Source organism: Oncorhynchus kisutch, unplaced genomic scaffold (genome assembly GCF_002021735.2).
Source record: "Oncorhynchus kisutch isolate 150728-3 unplaced genomic scaffold, Okis_V2 Okis04b-Okis11a_hom, whole genome shotgun sequence".
NCBI lineage: Eukaryota > Metazoa > Chordata > Actinopteri > Salmoniformes > Salmonidae > Oncorhynchus > Oncorhynchus kisutch.
In genome coordinates, this window is record NW_022261981.1 from 3,799,262 (window position 1) to 3,813,901 (window position 14,640).

Below are 14,640 nucleotides of genomic sequence, written 5' to 3' on the forward strand. Positions count from 1 at the left end.
TGTGTATAATACGTTTTTCATTTCTTAGTAAGAAAAAGCCAAAGGCCCCTTTTCAGGTTTTGAAAATGTTTATTTCCAAAATAATTGTATTTACATAATTACAGTTTTTCAGGAGAGTGAGGACTTAAAATGCCACTGAAACACCAAGATGAGGACTGGCTATTTCAGTTCTTACAGATGCATTCAACAAAACTTCTTGATTTAATATATCTTGATATTGGATAGTTCAATTTTCCAAGTTCAAAACTTCACTTTGAATATTTAGGACATTTTTACAGAACATTCAAGATATAGTTTGGACCATTCCCAAATTTCAAACAACATTTTACAACCATATTAACACCAATTTAAAACCAAGTCAATCCTTCCATTAGAACCAAATCTGAACCTTGATAGTAATTTATCCATAGAAATAGTCTCCAAGTCAATGATGACATAATAGGTGGACTGGTAGACATTGAGTGTACCCATGCCTAGATCTTAAAATATTCCCATCTTCAACCTAGACCCATGCCAGGAAGTACAAGTAGGAAGTGTACCCTTGAATTGGGGCTGTGACGTCAACTCAACTGACAATACAAAAACAATACATGCCATTGTATGAGCCACATCATTTGAATAAAATGTTTCACATTACCGTGGCAACCCAGCAGTTGATAGAACATTCCAAAATACCATGGAAACGATTGAGTCACAATCAGGCAGCCATTGTGAGTGTACCAGTCAAATGACCAGAGTTAGAGCTTCTATTCCTATGAATTTATCTTTCAATATCAAACCAACGACATTAACTTGGAACAAAACGGTGAAACATAATATTATAGCTTTGTCCCGTCAGCATCAAACGATGCAATATTCACATAATCTCTTAGCGTGCTTCATTTGATTTTAATGTACTCATTCACTGTTAATTAAATAAATCTATATCAAAAACATTTAAATATGCATCATTATTGAGCTAAAACGTAGTGTAACCGTACTGACAAGGCTGGTACAAGATAGGTATAGGTTGGTCTAGATAACCACTGACAAGACGGCCAAACCAAGATGGTGTCCTGGAAACACTCATATCTAGATAACGTTCTGGAAACACTCATATCCAGATGTCTGACAGATAACCACTTCTCTTTGATCCAGGTACTCAACACCTCATATACCAACCTCACTAGTTGCTTCCAGGCAGATTAAATGTCAAACCAAAGCCACTGAATCACCTTCTGGACGTAGATCAAGTGTTTCCCCATCACTGGACGTGACCGAGCTCTACAGAACAGCTCATCAACAAGCCACGTACAGCCTCAACGGATGTGTGGGAAAACACTAAGTCAGACATCACAGGTCTATCTTCTCTGGTATGGTGAGCACTGTGCTTGAAGCTGTCGTGGTGCTGGGCAATACACCCAGACCCAGACTGCTGTAACCGGCTGGCGTTTCCCTGTACACGCTCTCCAGCAGCTCCTCTGGGATAGTTCCTGGGACGGCTTCAGCTGGGCCGAGGCCTGAAACCAAGCCTGGGGATACAGTTGGCACTGGGTCCGTAGCCAGGTTAGGCTGTGGGGCTTGAAGGGTGGTGCCCAGTTGGTTCCCTTGCTGGGCCTGAACCTGGGCCAGCCTCTCCAGCTCAGCGTGCTTCCGGCCTCTCCTCTTCCCCAGGACCTTGACGTAGTTGGCAGGTATGAGGCCTGTGGTCTGGCCGTCTACACTGGCCAGCAGCCACCCACGCACCCTGGGTTGATGCTCTGCACACAGGGGAGAGAGGATATAACATGGTCATTTAGCAGACTTAGTTAACAGGAACACATTCAGTATGTAACCCATATTGAATGGCATTCTGTTGACCTGCCTGCTACAGTGCTAGCTTTCTTCCTCCCAAGGCCTCCAGCACTCTTTCCCCCTGATAACATATATTGTGGTAAGCGCAGTACTTCATTTGTAAATCAGAAGGCGCCGGAACAAAAGTGAGTGCAGAGACAAGGAGGGGGCTCTGAGGTACAAGAGCACATGAGAAAAAAAAGTGGCCAACAATGCAGTAGATATATCGGTATGATTTACGCACAGTAGAAAATCAAAAACTCAGCGATTTAAGATGTCTTTGGTAATTAACTGATCTAGGCCTACTACAAAATTAAACAAACTCTAGTAAATCATCTAAGTGTGGACCCTACCTCCTTGTTATCTCGTCAGTGGTTTTACCAGGGCTGCAGTCTACGTCAATTCTCCTCTCTCCCCCCTCTCCTTTGAGTCAGAACCCTGACAATGTCGTTTCTCAAGTTTGCGTTACACACACACACACACACAGATATTTCCACCTGCGGTGACATCACAATGGTGACATCACAATGGTGACACTGTAGGAGGGATGGCCTCAGAGAGAACCCAGAGAGTATAATGTTTGCTGTTCATTTTCAATTGTTCATTTCACTTTTGTTTATTATCTATTTCACTTGCTTAGCCAATGCAAAACATGTTTCCAAAGCCAATAAAGCCCCTTGAATAGAGAGAGAGAGATAGAGACAGAAAGAGAGAGGCAGAAAGAGAGAAAGCGTGGGCTGATGTGAAACATGGTCACCGTACGTGTGTGTGGGGGTGTGACACTTTTGGGCTGTCAAAACCGTTAATGCATGTGTATAGGTATGTGTGCGGGGGGGGGGGGGGGGGGGGGGGAGAAGACCTATATCTCTGTGTGTGGATGAGTAGGTCTAAGAGTCTGTGGGTTGTATCTGTGACGTTTCTAACCACCCTATCTAAGCACTAGCTGTGTGTGAGGCTGGGGGAACCTCCCACGTGCCCCATGTCAGAGCCCAAACACTCTGCTACTATGGACTACAGAGAAGGTGTTAAGAGAAGGTGTTAAGGGTAGATGTCTTGTAAGATACGCTCTAACGCACTACTGCGCACCCCCCCAGCCAAAGCAGGGGGCAGGATAATTAACGAGGAGTCAACTTGATTTCTCTTTGATCGCTCTTCATATCCTTTTTACATTGCAAACAGTGACCATTATGTTTCATGCCATGAGGAGTACCTGGCAAGTAGGTTCCAGAATCTAGGCATCCAAAATGAGGTGCCGGATCCTGTTCCTGCAGTCAGGGATTGAAATAAAGGCTTCCTGTCGTCTCCAGAACGATAAATAAAAATAAAATAAAGTGTCTGGGACAGTTCAAAACAGACGTTGGGACAGTTGCCGGGACGATAGGCCAGAAAAATATCAAAATGCATTCAGTGTTTCCATATTAAAATGTTTAAAAACACAAAGACGAGGCTGATGAAACATATCACAGCTTTAAAGTTGATCTACGAATACATTTACATTACAAACACAGCAATGTGTTCACTCGTCTCCCCCATTTACGTCAACGTTCATAAAGTCTATTACAGGAGAACACCGTTCTCAAACGCGCACCTGATGCCAACGGTTTTAAATTTTACCTTTATTGAACTCGGCAAGTCAGTTAAGAACAAATTCTTATTTTCAATGACGGCCTAGGAACAGTGGGTTAACTGCCTTGTTCAGGGGCAGAACGACAGATTTTGTACCTTGTCAGCTCGGGGATTTGAACTTGCAACCTTTCGGTTACTAGTCCAACGCTCTAACCACTAGGCTACCCTCCCTGCCGCGACAGGATATTCAGCCTAATGGTAGAAAAACGTAAGAAAGGAGGGAATATCTGAAGGTGCAACAACAGGATTGTGTCTCATTGCCTTTGGACAGTAGAAGAAGAAATGCTGGTTTCACATATCAGGAAATCTAAGATTGTTTCTGTTGGCTATTAAAAAGGGCTATGGAAAACATCCAGGTTTCAAACAATGATATGGTTCGCTAGGCATCACATATACCAATTATTTAGGTTATGGAAATAATAGAATGTCATTCCAACGTTGGCAAATAGACCCATTAGAATGAGCATTTAAAGATGCTGCATGGTGTGGTGGTTCCTTTCTGGATGATCAAATGAGAAGACAAACACATGTCAGAGTTACACAAACTAAATCTTTATTAGTGAGAGCTTTGCAATAGCTGGTCGACGAATCACCTTCAGGTGAGAAAAGTACAAAGGTCTTCATTAGCTAAGATTACAACCCTTTCAACCTACACGACGAACAGATATATAGAATGGGTCACAAGGTTAAGATTTGTATGAAAGAAACCTATAATTCACAGCAGACAGTATCTGCTGTGAAAACAGTTTATTGTGTAGAAACGAGTATCTGGAGCCATCTCTTCCTGGTACCATATAGAACAGAAGCATTAACTCATGCTCTGGAATGCTCTTTAGGTTTTATCACCCAGAAGACATTGTAAATCTCCTGTCAGTGTTATCTCCCACAGGCCCATCCTCAGTAGAACACACACACACACACAATAGTTATAAGAATCCTCTAGTGTTGTATAAAACAACCATTTGATGCAATAAAAAGTATTACAAGATAATCTTGCAATATTCCACCATAGTGGTCAAACCGACATCTGCATTGGCCGTGTAGCATTTACGGTGAAATGGCCTCTGCAGAAGTCAGGGCTTTTATACTTCTTGCACTTCGCTACCTTGGCCGGGGACCTTAACGCAGGAAAACTTAAATCCATTCTACCTCATTTCTACCAGCATGTAGAAATAAAAATAACTTTAGACCTCTACTGGGCAAATCTGACCATAATTATATCCTCCTGACCCTGCTTACAAGCCAAAACTACAGCAGGGAGGAACAGTGGCTCGCTAAATATGGAAATGGTCAGATGATGCAGATTCTAAGCTACAGGACTGTTTTGCTAGCACAGACTGGAATATGTTACGGGATTCATCCAATGTCATTGAGGAGTACACCACCTCAGTCACCGGCTTCATCAATAAGTGCATCGATGACAGTCTCCACAGTGACCGTACGTATATATCCCAACCAGAAGCCATGGGTTACAGGCAACTTCCGCACCGAGCTAAAGGCTAGAGCTGCCGCTCTCGAGGAGCGGGACAGTAATTCGGGACACTTAAAAACAAATTCTGGTACGCCCTCAGATGAACAAACAGGCAAAGAGTCAATACAGGACTGAGATTGAATCCTACTACACCGGCTCTGATGCGCGTCTGATGTGGCACTGCTTGCCACAGACTACAAAGAGAAACCCAGCCACAAGTAGCCCAGTGACGCGAGCCTACCAGACAGGCTAAATGCCTTTTGTGCTTGCTTTGAGGCAAGCAACACTAAGGCATGTATGAGAGCACCAGCTGTTCCGGACAACTGTGTGATCAGGCTCTCCGTAGCCGGTGTGTGTAAGACCTTTAAACATTCACAAGGCCGGGGGGCCAGACGGATTACAAGGGCATGTACTCAAAGCATGCACAGACCACCGGAAAGTGTTTTCACTGACATTACAACCCCTCCCCTCCCCCGTATACAACCCCCTCCCCGACCCCGTATACAACCCCCTCCCGACCCCGTATACAACCCCCTCCCGACCCCGTATACAACCCCCTCCCGACCCCGTATACAACCCCTCCCGACCCCGTATACAACCCCTCCCCGACCCCGTATACAACCCCTCCCCGACCCCGTATACAATGCCTACATGCTGCAAGCAGACCAGTCCCTGTGTCCAAGAACGCAATGGTAACTTGCCTAAATGACCACCGCCCCATAGCACTCACCTCTGTAGCCATGAAATGCTTTGAAAAGCTGGTGAAAAGCACACCAAGACAGTTGTGAAGAGGGCACAAGAGACTGAAAAGATTTAGCATGGGTCCTCAGAAAGTTCTACAGCTGCACCGTCGAGAGCAACATAACTACACACAGATCATAAACGTAATGTTAGCTGGCGAGCCAACCGTCTAACGTCAGCTAGCTAGCTAACAGTAAGCTTTAACTTGCAATGAAAACAACTTTGACTAAATTAGAAACTTATATCTGAAACTGTAGCTGGACTCGATCCATATATGTGGATGAACACTTCACGGCAGACTGCAACCCCTCTCATTAAATAAGACGTCCTGTGTCGTTTACCTTGACTACTTTAAGAATTGTATTTGTATTTACAGATGGCATACAACTTCGTTATTAAAGGTACATGAAATTTCACATGTTCGAGACTGCATTTCTGCCCCCCAAAAACAACAATTTCGTTTTTATGATCAAACGTCTCTCCTGTGAAGTAGTGACCCGCGACATACATCTAGTTTCCTGAAACAGGGTCACCTATGGTATTCTAGAGAATATGGCTCTCTCACTGACCTGAACTGAATGCACACTGTAAAAATGTGCAACGCATTTCTGCCTCGCGCTGCAACACGTCCTGTCTGGGTGTTGCAAGTGAAGAGGTGAATGACAGGTTCATTTCTGCCTCGCGCTGCAACACTTCCTGTCTGGGTGTTGCAGGTGAAGAGGTGAATGACAGGTCCGTTTTTAGAAGCGTTGCAACACTTCCTGTCTGGGTGTTGCAGGTGAAGAGGTGAATGACAGGTCCGTTTTTAGAAGCGTTGCAACACTTCCTGTCTGGGTGTTGCAGGTGAAGAGGTGAATGACAGGTCCGTTTTTAGAAGCGTTGCAACACTTCCTGTCTGGGTGTTGCAGGTGAAGAGGTGAATGACAGGTCCGTTTTTAGAAGCGTTGCAACACTTCCTGTCTGGGTGTTGCAGGTGAAGAGGTGAATGACAGGTCCGTTTTTAGAAGCGTTCCACACGGGCATAAAAGTTTCATTTACTTGAAACGAAAGTCTACTGAAGTGAGACTTTGCCCTTGTGTTTTCTTGGCTATTTACATTGTTTTGTTCACAAGCGAGGTTGTTATGCTATGTTGGAGTTTCAACTGCTATGGTTGGAGTCCAAACACAAAGTAGACAGCCCTCAGCCATAAACCCTCAGCCTTTGAATGACATTTTACATCGTCACAGCCGAGTGTACCTCAGCTATGTTGCCTAAAATGACACTCTACGAGGCCACCAGAATTTGACACGTGAATACAATTTGCATTGAATTGTGGGTCATATCAACACCCCAAAAGTGATCAAAGTAGTTCACTCGCTACCTCGAGCTAAATCGATGTCCGAGGGGGTAACGTTTGTGAATTGGACCTCCACATAAGATGACAATCAAACTGCATCTGTTTTCGACAGGGATTCCCCTGAGGGAAAGTGGCTAGCGCGAGGACTGAGTGGGTTTGGACTGCAGCCCTCAACCTCACAGGTACAAACAAGACAAGTCTCATCACCACTGTATTTCCGACTACATCGAGTCGCTGACAGTCGATACCTGCAAAAAATGAAAATTCTTAAAACCCTTACCTTTATAATAAAATGTTAATCTAATACAACCACCGACCGTTTCCTCCTATCGACTGACAGCGACTAGATGTAGTCAAGAGCTACACTCCGCCCACTCTCGTCTCCGCTCAACTACGTCGATGTTAGGTTACGGACAAACATAGCCGATTCAACTCATCGAAGGCTTGATGACTAGCTAACAAGTTGAATGAGGTGTCCGGGGCTACAATAAAGATTTTAAAAAGGTGAACTGTTGGGAGTAGTGGAGGCCTGGAGTTGAGAAACACTAGGTTAGAGCAGGGTGCTGGTTGGATTCCCCCTCTCCTCCTAGTTTCTTACCTTTAGGAGCCAGGTTGAGCATGTCTCCAGCATTCAGTGAGAGCTCCTCCTCCGACGCAGCTGTGAAGTCATACTCCGCCCTGGCAACCACATGGTCATCCTCCCCACTAGCCCAGTTGGTGGCTGCATAGGGATTTAATCAATCAAAATGTAATTATATAGTCCTTGTAAGGAATATTAATGAGGTAAAAATGTAAAGACATCCTTTTGGTAAGGTGCTGATTAACGTAACAAACAAAAAATGTATGTAGCACACTCATCTTTCTTATGAGCATACACAGAGCCAGATTAGCAGTGTATGTTCAGATAAACCCTGTGGTTAACAGACAGGCAGTCAGAGAGACAAAGGACATTCAGAAGAGCCCACACACAGACAGTAAGGGGCCTCACCGCTCTCCTCGGGCCCCTGGGCAGAGCTCAGCAGCTTCCAGATGAGATAGGGCCCTCCTAGGACGACGGCCAGAGAAAGGAAGATGGGCCACGACTTAACCGCTCCGGCTCTGGGGTCTTCCATTGCGGCTCCAGCACCTCTGGTCGCCAGAACAGCTCCTTCACTGTCTGCCCACAGATCCTCCACCTCACCGTCCCGCCTCAGCCCCAGCATCCTCTGTATGCGGCGGTACAGGTAGCGCAGGGTGCGCACCAGGGCAAAGGCCGACAGAACCTTGGTAAAGTGCATCCGTAACCGTGTCAGGTGGTTGGCTACATCCAGCACGGCTCGGAAGCTGTTGTAGACGGCCGAGAAGGTGGCGTCCATCATCATGCTGACCGAGGTGAAGGCTTGGACGATGCTCTCGATGGACTGAAAGGCGCCGCGGCTGCTCTCCTCTGCCTGTTGGACAAACCGACTGGGCGCCACGTCTTCACCACCGGTTTGGCCGAAGCGGCTGTAGCCCAGGCTCCCACCAAGGCCCCCACCGAGCCCCCCTCCCATGCCATAGCCACCACTGTAGGGACTGTAGGGGCTGTATGCGCCACCGTAGAGGCTGGAGCTACCATAGGGGTTGTAGGAGGAGCCAGGGAAGGAGCCGTAGGAGGGACGGTAGGACTGGATGGACTGGACAGGGCGAGGGGGGACGGGGGGCACCATGCGGGTCAAGACGGGAGGACCGGCGGGACCAGAGAGGCCGGGGGTGGAGGGACCTGGTGGGGCAAAGTCAGTCGACCTGGTGGATTGGAAAGAGGGGTTATAACTTATAAAACAGTGAACATTCAATTCAATTCAATCACGTGTTCGTGTTGTCAAAACGTAATTTATGTTTAATTTTTTTTAACACCTCAAAACTATTTTCCTTTGGTTTCGTAGTTAAAGAGAAGTCTGAGCAATCTAGGAGTGTTGCAATGGGTTACGTCTCTATTAGCTAACCTTAGCTAGATAACAAAACAAACGACATGCCAGTCACAGGTAACGACGTTAGCTAGCTACTAACGTTACAACGTTAACTACATTGGAACTCGGTGGGCACTTTTGGTTGAGTTATTATCCAATAAGAGTCCAATACTAAACTATTGTCAAATATTGAAATCTAGCTAGTTCTGTCCGCTAGGCGAACGCAAAACAACAAGCTCCGACCTAGTTAGGGCCTGGGCCTATATTAGAGGCGAACGCTAGCTAGCTAGCTAACTCATACATAGTTAGTCCATAGACAACAACTCGTCAAGTAAGCAATAACTTGTTTACCGATAGTTAACTGGTGCACTCATGGCTGCTCCTGGAATCCGCCTTTCCCACGGTTTAGGAGGAGGCTGCGATGCCATCGTACAAATTGTCTGAAGTTACACCGTTTTTAACCGTTTTCCCTTCACTTCCCCCCGTAGTAACTAGCAAATTGCTACATATCTAGCTCCATGGCTGGCTCCTGTGTGCCAGACCAAAATAATCGATAAGACGATACGGAAAACGTTTGAAACAATACATAATTGGTTTAAAAGCATAACGCCAGAGAGGATTTCTTTTATAACGCATTTTATATTGTATTTTCATTCTTACTGGGCAAGTTTAACGTCTCTGAAGTCAGCAATTTTGTTGTATCTTTTCGGCGTTGATTAGTAGAGTCTATAATGCTTCGTCTCCATTGCATTATTCCGTTCCAAGTCGTCCCGAGGCTGATGGAGATAAAACTAAAGTATCAAAGATGGGGTGGGACAGTTTTTTCAACGCAACACCATTGGTGTATTTGACTGACAGAACCAATAGTAATACAACATTTACCACATTTATTGTCCATGTCTTTTTTTTAAAACTTTTTAAAAAAACAACAAATCAATTCAGAAAGTACATGAGGGAACACAAGTATATATAGATTATAAACAATGGACAATCGAGCTAGGGGGTACAATATCACATTACAATTACACAAGGACCTTAATAAGGGACATACAAACACTTACAATTCTAACAGCTTTTTTGTTAGCAGAGTATTTAACTGTCTTAAAATACAGTTCAATTTCTTTTTGCAGGGTAAGAAAATGTGTTTTTTTTGTTTGTAAATGTACATTTGTTTATATAAAATTGGCCAAAAGAATAAGAGTTCTCTAAACTGAGAAGACTTGTAATGCCCCTTGTCTTATGTTCAGATTCTTTGATTGTGCATTCATTCGAGTTGAACACATATTTCACCCCTGAGTCATTCATGAAGAGTTGAACACATATTTCACCCCTGAGTCATTCATGAAGAGTTGAACACATATTTCACCCCTGAGTCATTCGTGAAGAGTTGAACACATATTTCACCCCTGAGTCATTCATGAAGAGTTGAACACATATTTCACCCCTGAGTCATTCATGAAGAGTTGAACACATATTTCACCCCTGAGTCATTCATGAAGAGTTGAACACATATTTCACCCCTGAGTCATTCATGAAGAGTTGAACACATATTTCACCCCTGAGTCATTCATGAAGAGTTGTCTGTGAAATACCATGAGAGCATCAATTAGTATTTAGCTATAACTTGACACGCAGAATTGTTTTTTACAAACCCTATTTGTTGATTCTGATGGCAGATAATGAGGATGTTGTATGTCCGTCTTCCAGTTTCATTATGATGATAACGGACATACATAGAACCATCAGATAAAGGGGGTTTGTGGGGGCATTGTAAAGCAGTTGGTTAACGTGTTGGTGTAGCATTGGAGTAGCACAGTGTCTATTCCATCGTTCAAGATTCACCTTTTCTATGTGACTTGGCAGCTAATACAGTATCAGCTGTCTCTCTGCTTGGCAACATGAATCAGCTTATAGAGTATCAATGACATTCAGATAATGTGTGGAATATACAGTATCAGCTGTCTCTCTGCTTGGCAACGTGAATCAGCTTACAGAGTATCAGCTGTCTCTCTGCATGGCAACATGAATCAGCTTATACAGTATCAGCTGTCTCTCTGCTTGGCAACATGAATCAGCTTATAGAGTATCAGCTGTCTCTCTGCTTGGCAGCATGAATCAGCTTACAGAGTATCAATGACATTCAGCTCATGTGTGGAATATATATGCTTTAGTTTGAAAACTTCTAACAGAAATGGATGTAAATTGATACATTTATGATGTAAAAATCTTGAACGCTACGGTGTTCAGCACATCAAACTATATACGTTAACTAGGCACTCTCATTCATGAATATGCAGATGATATACTCAGCTGGCCCCTCCCAGGATGTTATGTTAACTAGGCACTCTCATTCATGAATATGCAGATGATATACTCAGCTGGCCCCTCCCAGGATGTTATGTTAACTAGGCACTCTCAGCCATGAATATGCAGATGATATACTCAGCCTGCCCCTCCCAGGATGTTATGTTAAACGCTCTACAACAAGGCTTTCTATGTATCCAACAAGCTTTCTCTGCCCTTAACCTTGTGATTACCTGCTTTGTGTGATGTATTGTTGTCTCTTTGTGTTGCCCTTTGTGCCCTTTGTGTTGTTGTCTGTACCCAATAATGTTTGTAACATTTTTTGTGCTGCTACCATGTTGTGCTGCTACCATATTTTGTTGCTACCATGTTGTTGTTATGTTGTGCTTCTACCATATTTTGTTGCTACCATGTTGTTGTTATGTTGTGTTGCTACCATGTTGTTGTTATGTTGTGCTGCTACCAGGTTGTGCTTCTACCATATTTTGTTGCTACCATGTTGTTGTCATGTCGTGTTGCTACCATGCTGTGTTGTCATGTGTTGCTGCCTTGCTATGTTGTTGTCTTAGGTCTCTCTTTATGCAGTGTTGTGTTGTCTCTCTTTATGCAGTGTTGTGTTGTCTCTCTTTATGCAGTGTTGTGTTGTCTCTCTTTATGCAGTGTTGTGTTGTCTCTCTTTATGCAGTGTTGTGTTGTCTCTCTTTATGCAGTGTTGTGTTGTCTCTCTTTATGCAGTGTTGTGTTGTCTCTCTTTATGCAGTGTTGTGTTGTCTCTCTTTATGCAGTGTTGTGTTGTCTCTCTTTATGCAGTGTTGTGTTGTCTCTCTTTATGCAGTGTTGTGTTGTCTCTCTTTATGCAGTGTTGTGTTGTCTCTCTTTATGCAGTGTTGTGTTGTCTCTCTTTATGCAGTGTTGTGTTGTCTCTCTTTATGCAGTGTTGTGTTGTCTCTCTTTATGCAGTGTTGTGTTGTCTCTCTTTATGCAGTGTTGTGTTGTCTCTCTTGTTGTGATGTGTGTTTTGTCCTATATTTAAATTGTATCTATTTGTAAAAACAAATTCTCAGGCCCCTGTCCCCGCAGGAGGCCTTTTGGTATGTCGTCATTGTAAATAAGAACTTGTTAACTGACTTGACTAGTTAAATAAAGGTTAAATAAAATAAATACATAATCCTGGTTCAGTAAGCGTATCCATTTAGAGCAGATCAATTAAGTGATAGTTAGATGTATTATTAACAAATGTCAAGAAAATCATATCAAAAGTCAAATGAATATTGCATTTTGAAAAGTGCAATGTGGATTCAAATTGAAAGAGTGATTTGGTGCAGTGAACAAGTGATATTGTGAAATTGTTTGTTGTTACTCAGTCAATTGAAAATGTGCTTAGAGTTTTGAAATGTGAGCCGTTTTGATTATCTATTTAGATTTTTGCCCTTAGAGTTCTGAAAATGTAGAACGTACTTGAGAAAATTTCTCTCCCAGTTGAAAATCACTGAAGTGATTCACTTTTTTTTCTTGAGGATGTCAGTTCCATCAATGATGTGGTTCCATTGCATTATTCCATTTCAGCCAGTAGAGGTCGCCCTGAGGCCGATGGAAATTATACTGAAGTATCAAAGGTGGGGGAGTTTTTTCAACTGGGAGAGAAAATACACAATTTAGATAGAATAACCATTTGTGTATTTGACTGACAGAATCAATACTAAGATTACCCAATTCAAAACATTTGATCAACATTTAGCAGATTTATTGTTGATGTCAAATTATCTCCATAATGTTTCTATAAAACAAGGTCTATTTAAAAAATTTAAAAAAGATCATTGTATTATTTATGGTATTCTGAATGTCAGACTGCGATTTGACTTAGTTTGCTGTAAGCAAAATCAAGACAATACTGTCCAGAGAAGTGTTTTAGTCGTTGTGCAGAAGAGCCATGGTGGTGTGTACAGTAGTTCCCCTTTAAAGGTGCTCCTGTAGAAGTAAAAGCAGAAGTGAGCCATGCAGTGTGTGTGTGGTGCATGAGGTCTGCTTGACTATTGTGAAGAGGAGTGACTGACGCTGTAACCTCAAAGAAAGAAGCACGGCTCTTCTTTACAGCCTAGTGAGACGTATGATGATGTGTCATGTGTGGTTTTAGCAGGTGCCGTTTAATGTCAAAATCAAATAACATTTTATTGGTCATGTAAAACATATTAGCAGATGTTATTGCAGGTGCAGCAGGATGTTTGTGTTCCTAGCTCCAACAGTGCAGTAATACCTAACTAAATGCTTGTGTTTCTAGCTCCAACAGTCCACTAATACCTAACTAAATGCTTGTGTTTCTAGCTCCAACAAGGCAACATTGCCTAACTAAATGCTTGTGTTTCTAGCTCCAACAAGGCAACATTGCCTAACTAAATGCTTGTGTTTCTAGCTCCAACAAGGCAACATTGCCTAACTAAATGCTTGTGTTTCTAGCTCCAACAAGGCAACATTGCCTAACTAAATGCTTGTGTTTCTAGCTCCAACAGTCCAATAATACCTAACTAAATGCTTGTGTTTCTAGCTCCAACAGTCCACTAATACCTAACTAAATGCTTGTGTTTCTAGCTCCAACAAGGCAACATTGCCTAACTAAATGCTTGTGTTTCTAGCTCCAACAAGGCAACATTGCCTAACTAAATGCTTGTGTTTCTAGCTCCAACAAGGCAACATTGCCTAACTAAATGCTTGTGTTTCTAGCTCCAACAAGGGAACATTGCCTAACTAAATGCTTGTGTTTCTAGCTCCAACAAGGCAACATTGCCTAACTAAATGCTTGTGTTTCTAGCTCCAACAAGGCAACATTGCCTAACTAAATGCTTGTGTTTCTAGCTCCAACAAGGCAACATTGCCTAACTAAATGCTTGTGTTTCTAGCTCCAACAAGGCAACATTGCCTAACTAAATGCTTGTGTTTCTAGCTCCAACAAGGCAACATTGCCTAACTAAATGCTTGTGTTTCTAGCTCCAACAAGGGAACATTGCCTAACTAAATGCTTGTGTTTCTAGCTCCAACAAGGCAACATTGCCTAACTAAATGCTTGTGTTTCTAGCTCCAACAAGGCAACATTGCCTAACTAAATGCTTGTGTTTCTAGCTCCAACAAGGCAACATTGCCTAACTAAATGCTTGTGTTTCTAGCTCCAACAGTCCAATAATACCTAACTAAATGCTTGTGTTTCTAGCTCCAACAGTCCACTAATACCTAACTAAATGCTTGTGTTTCTAGCTCCAACAAGGCAACATTGCCTAACTAAATGCTTGTGTTTCTAGCTCCAACAAGGCAACATTGCCTAACTAAATGCTTGTGTTTCTAGCTCCAACAAGGCAACATTGCCTAACTAAATGCTTGTGTTTCTAGCTCCAACAAGGGAACATTGCCTAACTAAATGCTTGTGTTTCTA

At 43.0% G+C, this 14,640-nt stretch overlaps 1 protein-coding gene across 2 annotated transcripts; it reads right to left on the minus strand.

The window, feature by feature from the left end:
- Positions 1-49: 49 nt before the first annotated feature.
- LOC109876043 (peroxisomal membrane protein PEX13) lies at positions 50-9,686 on the minus strand. 2 transcript variants are annotated; one of them, XM_031813176.1, is made up of 4 exons: positions 9,576-9,686; positions 7,976-8,751; positions 7,586-7,708; positions 50-1,739 (listed from the first exon to the last, which is right to left on the minus strand). In XM_031813176.1, the coding sequence occupies exons 2-4, from the start codon at positions 8,673-8,675 to the stop codon at positions 1,333-1,335; spliced, it is 1,230 nt and encodes a 409-aa protein (XP_031669036.1). In that variant the 5' UTR covers positions 8,676-8,751; positions 9,576-9,686; the 3' UTR covers positions 50-1,332. The 2 variants fall into 2 exon arrangements, with proteins under 2 accessions (XP_031669036.1, XP_031669035.1); XM_031813175.1 differs by having other exon boundaries at positions 9,267-9,669.
- Positions 9,687-14,640: the final 4,954 nt, after the last annotated feature.